The 18,162-nt window shown below is 42.1% G+C and overlaps 1 protein-coding gene across 1 annotated transcript in view; it reads right to left on the bottom strand.

Annotated features, from left to right (window-relative positions):
• The window catches only part of LOC108577749 (twitchin), a 57,776-nt gene that overhangs the window by 34,250 nt on the left and 5,364 nt on the right, over positions 1-18,162 (bottom strand). The window contains 47 exon segments of the mRNA XM_017940941.1: positions 1,104-1,145; positions 2,362-2,541; positions 3,610-3,624; positions 3,722-3,907; positions 4,871-4,912; positions 4,994-5,038; positions 5,355-5,411; positions 5,513-5,569; positions 5,665-5,721; positions 5,828-5,881; positions 5,976-6,014; positions 6,134-6,184; positions 6,293-6,349; positions 6,473-6,529; positions 6,627-6,680; positions 6,778-6,831; positions 6,901-6,999; positions 7,115-7,168; positions 7,241-7,294; positions 7,391-7,510; positions 7,592-7,648; positions 7,728-7,784; positions 7,841-7,903; positions 7,982-8,038; positions 8,118-8,180; positions 8,267-8,323; positions 8,402-8,458; positions 8,564-8,620; positions 8,969-9,037; positions 9,366-9,413; positions 9,542-9,598; positions 9,682-9,735; positions 9,820-9,861; positions 9,969-9,989; positions 10,682-10,699; positions 11,001-11,051; positions 11,609-11,707; positions 11,997-12,162; positions 12,259-12,338; positions 12,431-12,774; positions 12,848-13,253; positions 13,314-13,537; positions 14,112-14,413; positions 14,699-14,902; positions 15,082-15,217; positions 16,607-16,748; positions 16,823-16,985. Of these exon segments, the coding sequence (XP_017796430.1) occupies positions 1,104-1,145; positions 2,362-2,541; positions 3,610-3,624; positions 3,722-3,907; positions 4,871-4,912; positions 4,994-5,038; positions 5,355-5,411; positions 5,513-5,569; positions 5,665-5,721; positions 5,828-5,881; positions 5,976-6,014; positions 6,134-6,184; positions 6,293-6,349; positions 6,473-6,529; positions 6,627-6,680; positions 6,778-6,831; positions 6,901-6,999; positions 7,115-7,168; positions 7,241-7,294; positions 7,391-7,510; positions 7,592-7,648; positions 7,728-7,784; positions 7,841-7,903; positions 7,982-8,038; positions 8,118-8,180; positions 8,267-8,323; positions 8,402-8,458; positions 8,564-8,620; positions 8,969-9,037; positions 9,366-9,413; positions 9,542-9,598; positions 9,682-9,735; positions 9,820-9,861; positions 9,969-9,989; positions 10,682-10,699; positions 11,001-11,051; positions 11,609-11,707; positions 11,997-12,162; positions 12,259-12,338; positions 12,431-12,774; positions 12,848-13,253; positions 13,314-13,537; positions 14,112-14,413; positions 14,699-14,902; positions 15,082-15,217; positions 16,607-16,748; positions 16,823-16,985 (4,468 nt within the window).

Here is an 18,162-nt window from a genome sequence, read left to right as displayed (position 1 = left end):
AACCGTGTATATATACACGAACGTCAGTGGTGTCTTCGTGAGTAGTCACGATTCACGTGCCGTAAATGTTTGTCGCTTGTCTAGGCATTTGTTAACGCCGATGCCTGTCCTTTCGGGACAATGTTTGCCAAAATATAATCTACGAGCGGCGATCTGTGCCAGAGAGAATTCGAAACCTTATACACCGATGATTTAAGATCGGCCGAATGTTCGTTTCGCGCCAGACACGCCTCCGATATACTTCTTTCCTTATTATTCTTGTGACCGTTGTGGTTGCTCTTGTAACACCAACGGTTCTTGCTCTTGTCGTTGCTCTAGTGTGGCTGTTGTTGTTGTTGTTGTTGTTGTTGTTGTTATTATTATTATTAATACTAACATTCTTACGGTATTAATATTAAATGGTGTTCGTGATCAATAATCGAATATACAGTGCTGATAGACTCGTTTGCAACAGATCCGTGCCAGGTGCAGTAGTGCGTTGGTGCAACGGTGCAATGGTGCATGTTTCAACGTGAATAATTATTAAATTATAGAGGAGACAACACCGAGCGGAGGTTTCCACGGAAACCTCGGCTCGCGGCAATGATCTCGCGCCCGATCCACGCATTTTCCATTTCGATTCGATTTATAATCCGATTTATAATTCATTCGACGCGAGGAAAAATCGACGTGCTCGATAGGCGCGAGCTCACGGATGTAATCTCGGTAAGTAAATTGGCAGTAGAAGATAGAGAGTGGTGAGCAGGCAGGTTTGAACGAAGAGGCTGAAATATCGTTGATACGTACTACTGCGAAAGATCAAATATCCGTGGAGATTCTCTTCGTTCAAAGTTCCAATAGGTGGTATTTGTGTGTACGTGTGTGTGTGTGTGTGTGTGTGTGAAAGAAATAACGTGCCAGTGATCTCTTCGTTCAAAGTTCCAATAGGTGGTATTTGTGTGTACGTGTGTGTGTGTGTGTGTGTGTGAAAGAAATAACGTGCCAGTGAAAGTGAAACAAGTGAAACAAGTGAAACAAGTGAAACAAGTGAAACAAGTGCATTGGTAGTCGAGTAAGGTTGCAGACGAGGCATTCGCTTTTCCATTTTCAGTGATTTTTCTCACCTTGCGCTCGTCCACCACCTCGCCAGGTCGCAGCTTTCTATTCTCCTACGAATCAAATTGTCTTTTACTAATCCGTGGTCGTTTGGAAAGTCGCTGTGCGTCTACGTACACGCCTTATTTTCTATACACCTCTTCGTGCAACGAAGAACATCCTTACGCTTTCTTTTACTCTTCCTAAGTTCGCCTTTACCTTTCCACGTTGAAATTTTCTTCACGTGGACTCGTCGCTAGAATTGTCTCGCGAAAGACGAAAAGAAGGGCTTTTTGGTAGGGGGAGTGTGGTTTTTCAGAAGCTGGGCTGTTTGGACGATTCACGAGTAGGATGCTATGTACTAGCTTTGCTGACACTAATATCAACGTGTCACACCCGACACGTCGTTTCATCGTTGCCAGAGAAACGCGCGTCGGGGGTTCACGTGATTCAACAACTAGCTCTAAGACTATCACGATTGGGATCACTAAATCATCGACGTTTGCTACAGAACTCAAAAAAAGAACTCCCACAATTCTAGGGCTAACCAGCAGTAGCCACTGTTCTACCTACGCTTTTATCTAGTTCTGTACAGGAGCTAACCTTTTTCTAGGTTTCAAAACTTCGTTTACGTGCTTTCCTGGTTACTCTCGACCTCAATTTTATCAGATTCGATGGGAACTTCGATCGAACTTGGAAAGAAGAGATCGAGACCGCGAGTAACCAGCGAGTGTTCCGCTCGAAACGTTAGCCGATTTGTTCCGTTACTTTTCCCAGCCAACTTGGACCGGGGTCGAAACGTTACAGATTTCGGAACCTTTCAAAGGTTTGTCCGTCGTCGTTTATGATGTATCACCGACTTCACATTTTCGACACGCCCAGTTGCCTACCGCGAATCAAAAATTAGTAATGAGTAATTGCACGAAAATAGGCCCGAACGCGTTTATTTTTGGGAAGGTATTAGACATCACGGGCTATTAAGAACATTGCTTGGCAATTTGACAAAGAGACCTTGATTAACGAATTTCACGATAAAATTCGTTACCGATCCAAAAAATCTCATCTTCCGCCGCCTGGACGAACTCCGGAACCCCTCCGGAACAAATCGCTTTGCACTTCTTCGCGGAATATAGCTGCAACGATATCGATCGGCGAGAGTATCGTCGAATACACTCCCAACTCGCGACGAAGAATAACGCGTGAAAGTACGACACCGTTGCAGCTGGTCACTCGATTTGCGAAAAAGTGTAGTAGATATACCTTGGAGAAACACAGCTGGTAACATACCTCGTCACTGATAATCAAACTGGGTCTGCGACCCAATTCTTCCGGCGGTATCAAGGAACCCCGTCGACTGGTCGTGCCACTACCGGGTACGAGCGAGCTCTTTCTACTTCCCGCTGGAGTCACGTCCTTGATCACTTCGATCTTCGGTGTCTCGGGTGCTTTGATTTCTGGCACCTTTGGCTAAGATCACGAGAAAACCAACGATCAGACAAACATGGTTGCGTTTCAAACTCGAGGAAAATAAGCAATCGATCGCTAAAGCATTCTCGTCCGTCGAGTGGTGCGTATCGAAACGAGAAGAATTTGCAAAAAGGAGAAGTTGGTAGAAAAGAAGAAGAAAGAGAAAAAGAGAAAGAAAGGAGAAGAGGAGGTAAGGTAACGATCGAATTTACCAAGAATCGAAATGGTTAAAAAGTTCGCGGTGGTGTTGGACTTGTAGGACGTGATCGCGATCGTACGAAGATTAAGACTGAATCGAATCGCTCGGGAGAAATCAAAGCGAAGAGATATGGTCGGGCACGGGCGGGACGCAATAACACCGAAAATAGCTATCGACATTTTCTCCATCCTAATTTTCAAGACGAAAAATCAGGGATCCAAAGGGGGGTGATATACGAGCAGTTATTTGCCAAAATAGTTCCCCCTCTATCGTCAAGTATCCGGACGTAGAGAGGTGGTGGTAGAAACGGCGAACGGGGGAGAATCATTGGTTGCCAAACGGTGATTTTCTTCGGTTCGGTTCGATCATTAGCTCTGGTATACGAGACCGTGTTGCGTTAATTACGGTTGTGCAGGATTACGAGAGAATACTATATTTGCGTCGGGGATCTTCGACGAGTAGACGAAGCTAGACCAAGACCCCTTGCCAATCTGCCTGCAAGGATTTCGTGTCACCGCACCGCATCTCGCGCGACCCTGGGATCGCGAATTTTCATTAATATTAGTGCCCAAGGAATCGCCGAGGACAATCATCGCTCTTTTGATTTAATGCTCTACCGCCTATTTCTGACGCCTATCTCTGGAACTCGAAATGCACGCCCGAGAACGATCGGACGCACAAAGATCGTATAATTGCCGCGATCCTTTTCGATCATATCTCTGCTTGCGAAACCTTTCACGAGCCTCGATCGGACCGTACTTATAGCCTAGACGTTGCAAAATTCTTACAGTTTCTGACGTAAAGCGAAGCAGCAATTTGGCAAAATCCTTTTCTTATTCTCGTATTAGTAACCAACCGTTATTACTCACCTTAGAATCGAACTTCTACTCTCGCCCCGAGAAAAGAAACACGAGATTAGTCGAATCCAGTTCAATTTCTCAGTTTAAACTGTACGCACTACGTGTAACGTGTAACGCTTACCTGTGTGGCAGGTCTCTCGAGCTTGGTTTTGTCTCGAGGCGCACGATCGCCGAAATCGAATTCCTGTGGCTTCTCTAGAACTGGTCGTTCGTAATCTGGGATCTCCGGAAGCTCGTAACTCTTCTCCTTCGCGCCCTTCGTCGTTTTCGCTTTCTTAGCTTCCGTCTTTTCCACCTTCTCGACTTTCTGCGCGTTTCATCAAGTGTAGATTAATTTCAAGTTCGGTCGTACAACGAGTGCGAAAGATGTTCGTAAAAGAGCGATAGAGGGAACTAGCGATGGGACCGATACAATAATAAGATATGTACATAGTTAAAATAGAAATTTAAAGGTACGTCACATTTACATTAATCGGGATAATCTTGTAACAAACAGTAGCTGAAGTAGGACTCGTCGTCAGTCCCATCACTAGATAGAACATTGATTTCAGCATTAGAAGATCCCATTCGAAGAGTAGATATTTTTTTTTAATAAACAGCCAGCTGAGATATTTGGCAGATTCTTGAATTAATCAGTTTTGTTAACGATCTGCCGAGTTTTTAGATTTTGCGAGAGTGAGGAGAAATTGGAAAGAGTCTTGAGAAGTGAACAGTACGTTATATCATTGTTATCGACATCCAGAATAAGAACGAAGCGTAGAAAGTTTTCAGAGAAGAAGAAGAAGAGTATAGTACGAGAAGAAAGATACGAAAGGAACGAATTTTGATAGTGCGAAGAAGTTGATTTTGTAAGAAAGAATATGTGATGAGAAATTAGGAGAAAGATACGTCTTTCGTGGGAAATAAGTAAGAGAGAGAATATACGTGTGATTTAGATTCCCTTTCACGGGAATACCTTTAACTCAAACACAGTGCCATTTTCAGCCTGTTGAGGCTGTTTAGGCTCCTTTCGAACCGGTTTAAGTTGGACGAACTTAAAGCTCTCGGCTTTAATTTCGTATTTCGGTGGTTTACGTAGTCCTGATTTCTCCTTGCTCGTCTTCGTTTCCACTGGCTGTATTCAATACATCGTTTGTTTGAAAGAATTTCCAACCACTAAATATCGATGCCAATTTCGAGCATAATCGAACTATTTCACAAGCAGTACCGAGTATACGAATCGTTCTGTTAATTATACGCAATTTATTCGATATAACCAGACGGTACTCACTTTAAGTTCCACCTTGTTCAACTTCTTCGCCTCCTCCTCGATCTGTAATTCAAAAAAAAACAACGGTTTCGTTCAGATGAATCAATTGGCAATCGGTCCATCCAGCGTGTCACTGCTATTTACCTTTACTCCAGCTTTCAGACTGAGCTTCCTTGCTTGTTCCTCCGTCTGCGAAGGAGAACAGGAAAAATCGAATTAGAAAAATAGCTTCGACAAATTTTGCTAATTATGATTCGTGACAAACTGTAATTCGATGAACTGTTACATGTATTTCTGGTTACGGTGATACAATCATAATGGTGGCTGAAAAAAAAAGTTGTTACACGGCGAAGTATGACGATTCAGCTTAGTCTCTGCTGAAAGGAAATTCGTTTAATTCGCGAAATGAGAAGTTTAGGTAGAAAAGTTACATGATCGACACGCTGGTGAAAAATTTTCTGATCTGTGCGATAATTTCGTCTGTCGTAAGTATGTATTCGTGTACCTTCAGCTGTTCGGATTTACCAAGCGTGGTCTTTCTCAGAATAGGCAGTTCTTCCTTCTAAAAAAGCAATTAACGTGACTATACGTGTTCGTGTGTTTGCAACTTGTAGATAAAAATGTTGCGTGTAAAAAAAGTAAGGTGTACGCGTTCTTATCTACCTTTGCCTCCACAGGTTTAGCAAGTGTGGCCTTAGGTTTCGCAGGAGGTTCTTCCTTCTAAATAAAAAGGTAAAAATGTCAGGAGCAGTGTTCGTAACGAAAAATGTGTAGGCGAAAAAAAGTAAAAAAAGGTATAACGTATTGCTCTGTACCTTCGCCTCTTCGGGTTTACCGAGGAGAGTCTTGGGTTTCGGGGCAGGTTCCTCTTTCTAGAAGTTAACAGTCTCTTGTATCGAACTTGTCGATAATGTTTAAAAAAAAAAAAAAAGGTACTGTATCGTGTTATAGGAGGCAAAAATTGTGTGTACTGTGTACCTTAGGCTCCTCGGGTTTACCGAGTGTGGTCTGTGGTTTCGAGGGTTCTGTTTTCTAAAAATCAATCGTACAGTGTGAGGTACATGTCTGAATGGCCAAGATTAATGTACAGTGTATTTATTACATCTGTTGTATGCATTCTATCTACCTTAGATTCTTCTACTTTGGACGTGAGTTTGAGTTCCTCCTAAAATGAACGGACGTGAATTTAACGTGTAATATGTTTACATGATATGTTCGTAACGATGTCTATATGTGTGAAAAAAAGTATATGTATAGTAATAAAACTGGTGATGGCTTGGCTACCTTCTTCTCTTCCTTCCCGACGATCTTAGCTTTAGCGACGACTTCCTTCTTCTACAAAATTATGGAAATAATCAGATTTACACGTTGCTCGTCCCAATCTTTGCGTTAGCACAGCCAACAGGTAGAATTAGTGAAAATCGAAGCGACAGATTTACATACCTGCACGTCGTTGGGAATAGTATCCTTTTGCTTTGAATCTAACGTAGGCTTTCCGTCCTGGATAATATTCATACGAATGAATAACAAGTACAAGAAATAAAAAATGAAATATAAACAAATGGAAGAACTGCGACAAATTCGTGAGATGCTATAAACTATTTTGTTCTCTATTCCCTGTACCTTAGACCCCTCCGTTGATTTTGCCGATGACCTACGTCTTTTGATTGGTTCTTTTTTCTAAAATTGTAAATGAAAGAAAAAAATTTTTAACGTGCTTCGTGTGTGTTCGACGATTTGAATGATTAAAAACAAAAAATAAAATAAACAAAAATACCTTGCTCGCATCGTCAAGTTTGCGAGAGGTAGATTTCGGTTTCGCTTCCCCTTTCTAAAATGATCAAAATAATATCGAGGTAACGTTGCGTGTCGTATATTTATGTTGTTTATCGTGTTAATTTGCACGAAAATTAGACGAGTACATGTACCTTATCCGTTTCAGTCTTTTTACGAATTTTTTTAACTTTCGGTTTAGTCACCTCCTAAAAGAATATACTCTTTACTCGAGTGTTCACGCGTTAACAAATATGAGAAAATCTTTGCTCTTCTACCTCTACTTTGTCGGTCGACTTTAGTAACGGTGTTTCTGATTTATCTTTCAACGTGTCAGGTTTGTCGTTCGATTCGTTCAGATTCGGTTCGCCAGTATCCTAAAATGTGTTCGTTTGATATAAAAAAAAAAAAAAATTAAATTAATATATTACAATGATAGATTTACGACGTATGTATATATGTATGTATGTACATATGTGTGTATGTATGTACCTTTGCAGCTGTGTACTGTGTTTGCGATAAGTCTGTGATAGTTTTTTGTGGTGCCTAAAATGATTAAATGTTTGTTTGTTAAATTGTCAACGAACGAACGCGTATTTCTCAAAAGTGATTATCTACCTCTCTCCAGATAGATTTAATTTCAGGTTCCTGTGGCCTATCTGCCCAGATGTCCTATAAATTATACACCCGATAAATTTATACACTTATCCGCATAAATTTTGAGCAGAATTTTACACGAATAAAAAACAAGAAAAACATAAAAGCTACCTCTATTTCATCTTTCGGTTCTTGAACATATGATTTAGTTGTTGTCATTGGTATACCCTGTGCTTCTATCTTTCTTATGGATTTAATTTCGTAATCCTCCGGTCTACCCGCCCAAATGTCCTAGAATTTGTTCACCTCTTAATACTGCTTTTTTAATGCGGCGCTTGTACGTTACAAAAAAAAAAAATAATAATAATCTACCTCTATTTCGTCATTCGGTTCGTGTAATCGCGAATTAACTTTAGATTTTGTCTTATCCTATAATAAAACAAAGAGGATATTTAAGGTAAGATGATTGTGCGTGACCGAAAGAATTAATAGCAGATGAGTTGTGTACCTCGCCGTTTCTGGTTAATTTCTTGTCGCGTGCACTAGGTCGTGATTCAGAGGAAACCTAAAATTACTCTTATTTAGTAACTACAATCTCTAACTATATCGTAAATTGTGTACCTCGATTGCTTTACTAGGTTTGCGTGAATGTGGTGTAGGCTTGTGTAATGCGGTGAGTGCATCCTAAAATTACATCTCCATGAGTAAGAAAGAATTCGAAAGAGGTAATTAAAGAATTAGTTCGTTCGTTGTGTATTATACCTCGTGTTTAACAACTGGCAATTCGTCGCGTCTAGCGTGATCTGGTTGTGGCTTTTTCTATAAAGAATTTTACACGTTAAAGAGAAATAGAAAAAACCACTCTAACGCGACGACAGTTTATAGAAACGATATCTACCTCAGCGTTGGGTATCGCACGAGATTTCTGCGTAATAGATAAACGTTTTACGATTGGAGTGTCCTACAATTATATTTAAGTACAATTAGTTAGTCGTTGTATCACTTAAAAATTGCAAGTTTCAACTTTATAAAATCAACATCGTGTACCTCTTTTTTTCTAATGGATCTTATTTCAGGCTCTTTTGCCACCGAGGCCCAAATATCCTACAAATGCGATTTTTCGTAAGTATTTCTATCTCTAACTGTAACATTAAATCGTACACTTTTCGACGAATAATTTACCTCTATTTCATCGCTAGATTCCGGTTCGTAATGTTTAACATTCACTTTTGGTAGAATCTACAATGACAGGATAACGCGTGTTTTAATGTTTGCCACGAGTTTTATGTTTTACACGAATACTATGAATGAAATCGTAAGGTGAAGATGTAATGTTTCGTGTACCTTTGTGTATTGTGTTGGTGTTAATGCAGGCTTAAACATCGGAGTCACTTTATCTACCTAGAAATTTAAAATAAATAAAACAAAAAGAAAGAAAATGAACAAATTAGAAAATTTCTTTCTCGAAAAGTACGACTTTTGTGTGCTTAACGTTTCCTTCTAATTCTCCTTCCTACGAACCTCTTCTTGGATGGAACAATCGTATGAGTACACGCATACCACAAAAACACTAAGTACTAGATATTACGAGCCTTCTTGTGTCGTTTGCAAGAAGGTCAAACATCACACGTGGTACTTACTGTTCCTGTCCGTAACAACAATTTTGTCCTTTCAATTGTTTACAAACACGATAATCCTTTGCGTGTATTAATTACTAAAGAATAAAAGGAGATGAAACATTTCTCCTACCTTTTCTGCTGACACTTTCGTTTCGACAATGGAAGACCGTCGGCTTTCCGTCTTGACTTCTTCTTCGGTCTGATTAGACATAGAAATAAAGTTATCAGATATCAGAAGAATGGAAAACGTTGAAATTTCTTTAACATAATATTGGATGATTGCAAAAGTTCGTGCCCGATTTGAAAGTATTATAGAACAAGAGCAGATTTAATTTGAAACTGAAATGGAATGAAATGAATAATTATTTGAAAATGAAACACAAGCGGTGTATCTTTCGATAGGAATCGATAAGGTTCTCGCCACCTTTGAAAATCGGGCACGAACTTTTGCAATCGTTCAATATCAACGGTATCCACGGGTAGATGTTACTTATTTTAAGCTTAACTGTTATTCAGTACTCGTGTACCTTTTGGATAGAAAAGCGTCGCGGGGTTCTGCGGCCATCATCGAGCATCTACGTATTAAGAGAAGAGGATAAAAAAATAAATAAATAAACTGTTGGATTTCTACAGCCGGGGATTTTTGCGAAGCGAACGGTTGCACTTCCTAGCTACGTTTATTAAGAAGCGAACGATATTTAACCTTTTCTTCGGTCGACACCAGAGAACTTCGTCGGCTTTCCGTCCGTAATTCTTCTATCTGTGAAATTAAAGAAAAAGAAACAGAAATAAATTAGTACCAATTCTTTTTGCCAATATTTTCAAGAAAATTATCACACTTACTCTACTGATAGACTGTTTGCGAGATACCATTTTTTCCGCTTTCAACGTGGCTTCCTGGAATATGGAGAATTGAACCGTAGAGACGACAAAAATATTGAAGTATTCAAACAAAGGTAATCAATTAAAAGGAAACCGTACCTTTACCTCCTTCTTTTCTTCTTCTTTCTTCACAACTTTCTTCTGTGAAAACAAATTTGATTCGGTTGAATTATAGAATTTGCGCGTTCCAATTGTTCAGTGTTGATTTTTAAAATAATTACCTTTTCAGCTTCCTTCTTTTCTTCGACTTTCTTTTCTTCTGGTTTCTTCTACACAAAGATAACACGATATCAGCCCGTTTGTTAATTATTACGATATAAGTAAAACATTCTCACCTTTACAAGCCTTCCTTTATCAAAATTGCATACAATTTTTTCATACTATGCACAATTTCACATATATCTTCGCGTAATATCTTTATAAATAAGCTGAAATGCGTAACAATAAAACTCTACATTGTAAAATCAAACACAGCGAGAAAGCATGCAGTCAATAAAGCGAAAGAGAAAGAAAGGAGAAAGGATAGAGAAGTGAAATTTTCAAGGAAGTATACATAGCCCAGCTTCTAGGGTAAGGGTAATAAAAGTTTTGCTAAAAGCTCAAGTATTATGCGTATTGTGCGCGAAACATAAAATAATATTGCTGAAAGAAAGAAATTTTAAAGCAGCATTAAAAGCATCTTAACGCAAATCTTGAGGATAAAAATGGTTATCGCTGAAAAATAAGAAACATGAGAAAGTTCGTTAATAAAAGCATTTGCAAGTTCTTAATCCAGTAAAAGCTGAAAAAATAATTGTGCTCGTTAAATTCATGCGTTATCTCGCTAAAATGTGATGGAAATATGCAACGTACGCGTAAAAGCCGTGTCGACGAATTGTTCGCAAAGCAATCGAAAAGCCGGTCCGATAATAATTCGAGCGCATACTTTATCCAGATAACATGTTCGATACTGTTCACTCACCTGTAAAACTTCCAATTTCTGCAACAGAAAAGTACACAGTTGCGTCAATATTCGTCACATTATCAACAACGTTGAATAATATTTTAATTCATCCCGGTTGTTTGCCTGCTTGCGACGTGGGTGTGATAAAAACGGAGGGAGCACAAAGCATTTGCAAACGTAACAACCACAAGGGATCGAAGGGGCTGTGCACAAAGGGTAATGTGCTTTTGTAATTTGTATTTATAAATGTATACGTGGTGTAAAGTAAAAAATTGAAAAATTCTCGATTACTTTGTAGAAGTAATAATCTCCAGGTTGAAAAAGAATTTGTTCGTACCTTCTTAGAACCAGGTTTGTCGATACCATTCGGTCTGTTGTCGGGTTTGTCCTTGAAAATAATCGGAAAAAATGCTGATAAATTTTTGCGTTTCAAAAAAGACGGTCCTTGGTAAAAAAAAAAATTGAAAGGTATACGTATGTTTGTGTAAGCACGTGTAGCGTGTATGTGTGTACCTCTACTTGTGAAATTGTTTCTGAGTCTGGTTCTTCGATAATCGGCTCCGCGATGCTGGACTCGATTACACTCACCACTTCCTCCTCCTCCGCCTCTTCCTCTTCGTCGTCCTCTTCGAGGACGCTTCCTTCGTCGTCGCTCCAGATCGAATTTTTTACCTTTCGCATCGCAATATCGAAATGCATTTCAAAAGAGCCGAATTGTCGCGCGTACGAAAACAAACGCAGCTTTCTTTGCAGTTACTGTTACAAGTATCATTTTGTGTTTGTCTGTGTGATGATATGTCTGAGTGTACACGTGAAAGATAAGTGTAGCACGTGTTAATTACGGGTATTTACGCAGTTGGAGAAAGGGTGGACAAACAGCAAGGGAGAGAAGTCATTTAGATAGTGGCAAAATATTACAAGTAGGACAACAACAGTATTCGATACCTTCTCTTCTTTCTTTTCCTCCTTCTTCTCTTCTTTCTTTTCCACCTTCTTTTCCTCCTTCTTCTCTTCCTCCTTCTTTTCCTCCTTCTTTTCAACCTTCTTCTTCTTTTCTTCCTCTTCCTCCTCTTTCTTCTTTTCCTCCTTTTTCTACAATACGGACAAGGAATTGCATGCAACATTCAAGGGTACATACTGTATCGTACTTTCAACAATTGTTCCCGGGTGAATTGAATTTTGGACAGCACAAGATTTCAAAGGGGGGACACTTGTTCGAACGACAAATTTCATCGGGGATTTTTAACGTTTCACCACGCAACGTAACGAACGGTGTAACATTGAAAGAGTAGGGGAAATGATAGAAAATGCCGTTCAATCTCGAATTTCATACCTTGACGACGAGCCGTGCGGACGATTCATCTTGACCGAATTCGTTGCTGACAACAACTTTGTAGGTTGCCGAGTGTGAAGTAGAAGCAGACGTGATGGTCATTTTCATGTCTGTACCATTGAAGGATATCATAATATCTTTGTCAGATTTCACTACCGTAGAATCTCTGCAGAAGTTGAAAAGAATTCATCAGATCTGAACGAATTTGCGGGAGGTGGCAGCGTTTAACTGGTACTACGGTCAATTCAAACAATTTATTCACCTGTACCACGTGATAGTAACTTTGCGATCTTGCTTGGAAAGGCTGGCGATAAATTCGATCGATTTACCTTCCTCGATCGTCTGAAACACAACGATCACGCGTATTTGTTCGAGAGGTGTGTTTCCAAATTGGAATGCAAGCACAGAGAGCTACGAAATATTGTAAAACATACCGCCGACTTCAAGCCGGATACTATCTTTGGTTTCTCGCCTTCTTCCATAATCTCCGTCACCTCCACGACCTGGGACGTTGCCTCTCCTTTCTCGTTTCGAGCCACTAACTTGTAGGTACCCTTGTCGGAAGATGTGATTTGCTCGATTTCTAATTTCACAGCGAATTCTCCTTCCTTCACTTGCTCCACGTGCACTTTATGCCTTGTATCTTCTTTCACTGCTTGCGTTTCCTTGAACCAAGTACATTCTGGCGTAAACTTGGAAAGGACGTGACACTCGACCACGACGGTTCTCTTCTTCACGATCTTTATGACTTTTGGTTTTTCCTTGATCACAGGTATAACTGAAAGGATAATAGATAAACGAGTGTTTCGAATATACATGTGTAGAGTAAGAATATCGAGCATCGAACTCACTTTCAACGTTCAGCGTCAGATTGGCGTTCAATTCACCGAGAGCGTTTTTAATATTACACTTGTACAAGCCAGAATCTTCGGGTCCTGGATCGCTGAGGGTTAACTTGATGTAATAGATATCCTCCTTCTCTTGAACGACGCTGATCGAGATCTTGGAGGACTCCTTCACCACCTTGCCGGCGTGTGTCCATACGATTTCGGGTTTCGGATTGGCTTTCACTTTGCAATCCATGATTACGAGTTTCCCCTGATCCTGGGACTGAATGCGCGGTTTCTGGACGAAGGTCGGACCGTCACCTTCCGGTTCCGGCTCGGCCTCGATGTTCAGGTTCAGATTAGCGTTGCTCTCGCCGTATTCGTTCTTCACGTGACACCTGTAAGTGCCACCGTCCGGTGCTGACGGATCCTGCAAATATTTCCGTTCGATATCCGTCGTCCTTTGGTGGTTCTTCGTTTCCTTACATACCTTGATCTCCATAATTAACTCGTAAACATCCTCCTCTACAGTTTTCGTCTTGATGGAAATCTTGGAAGATTCCTTGACGACGTTGCTCCCACGGAACCACGTGACTTCTGGTTTCGGATTCGCCTTGCATTTGCACTTCATCGTGATCAAGGTGCCGGTTTCGTTCGGAATGATGCGGGGTTTCTCGACGAACGTCGGTGCGAAACCAGGCCCTTCTTCTGCATCTTGGAAAGATCCGAGGTTAAGCACGGTCGCGAGCAGACCGTCAGCTTCCGGCTATCGGGGACCGGAAGTGACATAGCCGGATCGCGATTTTCCACGAAATGGTCGACTTGGAAAATCGCGATAGGGCCGAGTCAAGAAGGATTCCGTTTTGTTCGTTTCGCGTTAATGAAACTATTACAGATGATACGTTAGTTTTCTGCTTTTCGATCCTCCACTGAATTCTCGAATCTGTTGGAGAATTCAGATCGGGATTCGCGCTGGTTAAGAAGCAACGAGAGAAGGACTCTGTGATTAGCGAGCGATAACACAAGACACACTTACCTTCTCTCAGAAAGGACGACAAGACTTAACGCGTTTGTACGTTTCGCGCGGGTAGGTGTCCTAATTTCTCGAGAATTAATCGCCGAACTCGATCTCGACAGGGAGAAACGTGCTGGTAGGGGAAAAGGCAGAAGACAGGGGTTTCAGGGGTTCGAAAAGAGAAAGGACGGTCGTTTGGAAAGTGAAAGTATGGAAAAGGTAGGGGAGGTGCGAACGAGAACCGTGCAGTTTGTTTCGTCGAGAGGGACTTGCCTTGGAAGTTGAGGGAGATGTTGGCGTTACTCTCGCCAAAGTTGTTAAACGCGTTGCATCGGTAATTTCCGCCGTCGGCCTTGGTCGGATTCGAGATCTCGAGCGTGAGCAAATAAGCGTCCTTTCCAGTCGCCTTGCGTGACATCTTGACGCGTTTGCTGTCGGTGATCGGTTTCTGGCCCTGGTACCAAGTGATGTCCGGTACCGGATACGCTTCCAAGATACACTCCATAATCAACACGTCCCCTTCTTGTCGAATAGTCGGCTTCTTTGGGAAACGCGGTGGTTTACCGTCTGGTATTCTGCGTAAATCGATACGTCAGACACACGGGGCTGGGTTCTCTCCGGAGATTCAATCTTCGCCCGAAGATGAATTCGTCCTTCGAGTCCTACGGCTCGTCGCGTCCCTACCAAATGTCCAAGTTCCCTCCAAGCTGTTTCGCGCTATCCTCTCTTACCTTATTCTCTTTCTACATATACGTAATCTCGGCCTATTTCGTGCAAAGGAACGAAAAACTTGGAGGTTCGTCGAGGTCGAAATGTAGGAACGTGACGGCCACCCGGCTCGAAGTACCGCCGATGCATACTTTAGCTTGTCACCCCCCTCGAAGTTCAAGTTAATCGTCGCCACTCCCTGGCCGTGGTTGTTCTTCGCGACCGCTCTGTATTCCCCGGCGTCGCCCTTCGCCACGCTGTCGATCTTTAACCTCGCGAGGTGGTACAGCTTCTGATCGAGTTCCAGCGACATGCTGAATCTTCCGCCTTCTTTCACCTCTTCGTTACCGTGATACCTAATTGGTGCGCGTGAAACGATGATGCATGCTAAGTGCGTTCGAACGGCAACGCGATCGGAAGTACGGGACAATTTTCTAAAGGTGGGACTAATTATTATCGTAAGGGAGATGCCGGTATCGTTTCTACGTGGTCTCGACGTACTTCCGTATAATGCATGCTTGCACGGTAATCTTACCACTTGACACTTGGTTTCGGGTCGCCGACTAATCGGCATTCGAAGGTGATGGTGTTACCGTCGTCTGACTGCCTTATCACCGGTCGTTCGGTGAATGTCGGTTTAATACCGTCGTCAGGTACGGGCGCCTCGTCGCCTATGTTCATACAAACGATCTACGTCTCGACAATTCCTCTTTACAATATCTTTGCTGTCGCTTAATCCCTTCGCAGCCTTGTCGCATCTGGTCTAGCGATCGATCAAACGAACCACTTCAACCTGGTTGCGGAAGGTTTAAGCCCTTCGATCCAAGGTCAGAGCTACGTATCGATTCCAGTTTTTTCGCCGTGTCCCACACTTGCACTCTTTACCTCGAAATTGCTTACTCCGTTCCGCCTATAAAACCGCGACGCGACGTCTCCTAACTTAGGTTGCTCTTTTACCGTCCTTGTGTTTGTTTGCACCGTCAGGCACGTGTTGCTTTTTTGTTACCGTCTTATTTTCGTACGTTGGAACGATGTCATCGTGACGTATGGAAATAGTCTAACGTTGCGTTTCTGTTATTTACATTCTCGTTACCACTCCATCAACTTCTTAGTAAGCGCGATAAATGGTTAAGCGAGTTAAATCGAGTTCGATCAATGGTAAATCTACGTTTCTTCAGTTACGGTCAAGTTTCAAACACACCTGAACGTACGCATGAGTATGTGTGCGTGCGTCTATAACAATCGCTGCTGTATTTATCGCGTGACAAGTGTTACGTCAATGATTCACACGGCGATGAAGAGATAGAAATGTTCGTGATTGTGGCAACCTAACGAAGCGTCAGCACGAGGCGATCCGCATTTCACGCATCGATCCGAACGTACCTTTTCCCACGGATCGAAAGCGTGGAATGCCAATCGCGTAATTAATGTACGATTTAAGCAGCGGATTAATCATTGTTTGATTTGCAATCTACGCGAGACGATTTTCCTTTACCTTTTAGTTTAAAGTGGATTAAAGTAGAAATTACGTCGGGCTGTATATCGTCGCTCCGTCGAGCCGACAATCGATACGTGCTCATTGCTCGACCGAGACAAATCATTAAAAAATAAATGTCACACGTACGGATGGAGACAGAATATGGACAAAGAGATAAAAAAGAAAGAAAAAGAAGAGAGAACAGGCTGGACGAAGAGAAAAAATAAAGAATAAAAGTGAGAGAAGGTCTATGAAGAGAGACATGAAGTAGGATAGACGTTGAGAGAAAAAGAACAGACGTAGAGTCGAAGATAGAGGATCACCGATATACACCCCTAATAAGTAGAAAGAGTGAAAAATGGAGAGGTAAATGACGGCGAGCTAGTTTACATTTGTTCTCCAACGATAATTGTACGTATCTACGGAATAAAACATACAATCGTAGACGCGCGAACTGGAAGTGTGTGTTGGAAGCGGTGTTAAAAAGAAATGAAGCGAGAGCAAACAAATGTAAACTTGACCGTCGGTTGTTGAATGAACACATGGACAGCGGTAGGCTTTGACGATTTTACGTGGTACTTACTGTCGAAATTTAAGGAAATAGTAGCGTTAGATTCGCCGAGCTCGTTCTTCGCGGTGACCTTATATTTGCCAGCATCCTCGACGGTCACATTTTTTATTTCCAACGTCGCGAAGTACGAGTGGCCGTCTTTGTCGACGGTGAGCTGAAATTGAACAGCCGGTGAGTACGCAGATGGATAGGGAGCGTGACAGAAGGGCGAAGTGAGAAGGTGTGAACCTTGTGCCTCGGTGAATCTTTGACCATATTTCCATCGTGAAACCACGTTACTTTTGGCGTGGGATCGGCTGTGATACGACATTCGAAAAGTAATCGTTTTCCATCGTCTTCTTGTCGAATAGCGGGCTTTTTCGCAAAAGTTGGCGCGATTCCATCGATTTGTCTGCAAGCGTGAGTGAAAATTTAACGTCGAATCGAAAAGTATCGCTTTCGTCTGCAAAAATATCACACGGCAAACCATCGCTACATAGGTGTAGGTGTATTCTCTGTTAGATCGGTGAAGAACGACGTTGCAGTGTTAGCGGACAGCAATGGCCGGTTATTAGTAGAACAGGACGATGTTTGGTCAGACGAGCGGAAACTCGAGACTCGGCGGCGTAGAACGTTCTGCGTTCACCAAGAATGTTTCTTTCCATAAGACGGGGGCAAAGATAGAAGTGGAGTTGGCTAAACAGAGAAACCGTACGCTCGGTAAATTCGGCGTAGAATTGAAATTTGTTTTGTTTAGACGTTAAGTCTACGAATGAGCGGTATCATACTGTGGCCTCGTTGTTACCTAGCAGGAAGAGCTAGCTCTAATAGCTCGTTTTAGAGACGCTTAAACTGCTGAGAGCCACTTTGAAACGTCAGTTCAACGTCCTCTTTTCGTACAGGCTACGTTTCATTTCCATCGAACAGCGTCCCTGTAACAGACTTTTACGTCGTTTCGCCCATGGGAACGCACTAGTTTAGAGTAGAGTCTGTCGCGTGGACGTCGGCATTCGACCGAAGTAAAAAGTAGAGAGACGAAATGGAACGAAACGAGACACGGCGATCGTTCCAAAGTGTAAAACAAATAAGATGGCGCGAGGAACGTCGAAACTAACTTTAGCGAAGAAGTAGGCTGCAGCTGTTTCCTCCGACTTGCAACGCTATAGTCGATTTTAGAGATTCGTCCCCGTTCGGAAGTTTGCGAAAGTCGAGGGGGGGATTGTGGCGACGGAACGATCGACGGGGAGAAAATGTGGGATTCCAGCGGCAACCGGGTCTTTCGATATTTGGGAAGGTACGGGCGTGAGAAAGGCTCGCGTTACTTTTAGAAATTCACGGGAATCGTGTCTGTCGAACCGATCCGAAAATATAACATCTCGTCGAGTGCCTCGTCATGGCCCCAGAGAACCAACTTTCGACCCAATTTCTCCCCTGTCTTCGACATTCGAGAGAATTCGATGAAACGGCTTCTCGTTCCCCGCGCGACAATCTCGTAAAACAAAACTGCAATTAGCGAGCGAGCGTCGCACGGGACAATCGGATCTGCCAAGATCGTAAATATCTCCGAGTTGTCACGTGCATGCATAAAT

The sequence above is a fragment of the Habropoda laboriosa genome, unplaced genomic scaffold (assembly GCF_001263275.1).
Source record: "Habropoda laboriosa isolate 0110345459 unplaced genomic scaffold, ASM126327v1 scaffold816, whole genome shotgun sequence".
Taxonomy (NCBI): Eukaryota; Metazoa; Arthropoda; class Insecta; order Hymenoptera; family Apidae; genus Habropoda; species Habropoda laboriosa.
The sequence above is the reverse complement of the archived record's forward strand: the minus strand, read 5'-3'. Positions and strand labels throughout refer to the sequence as shown.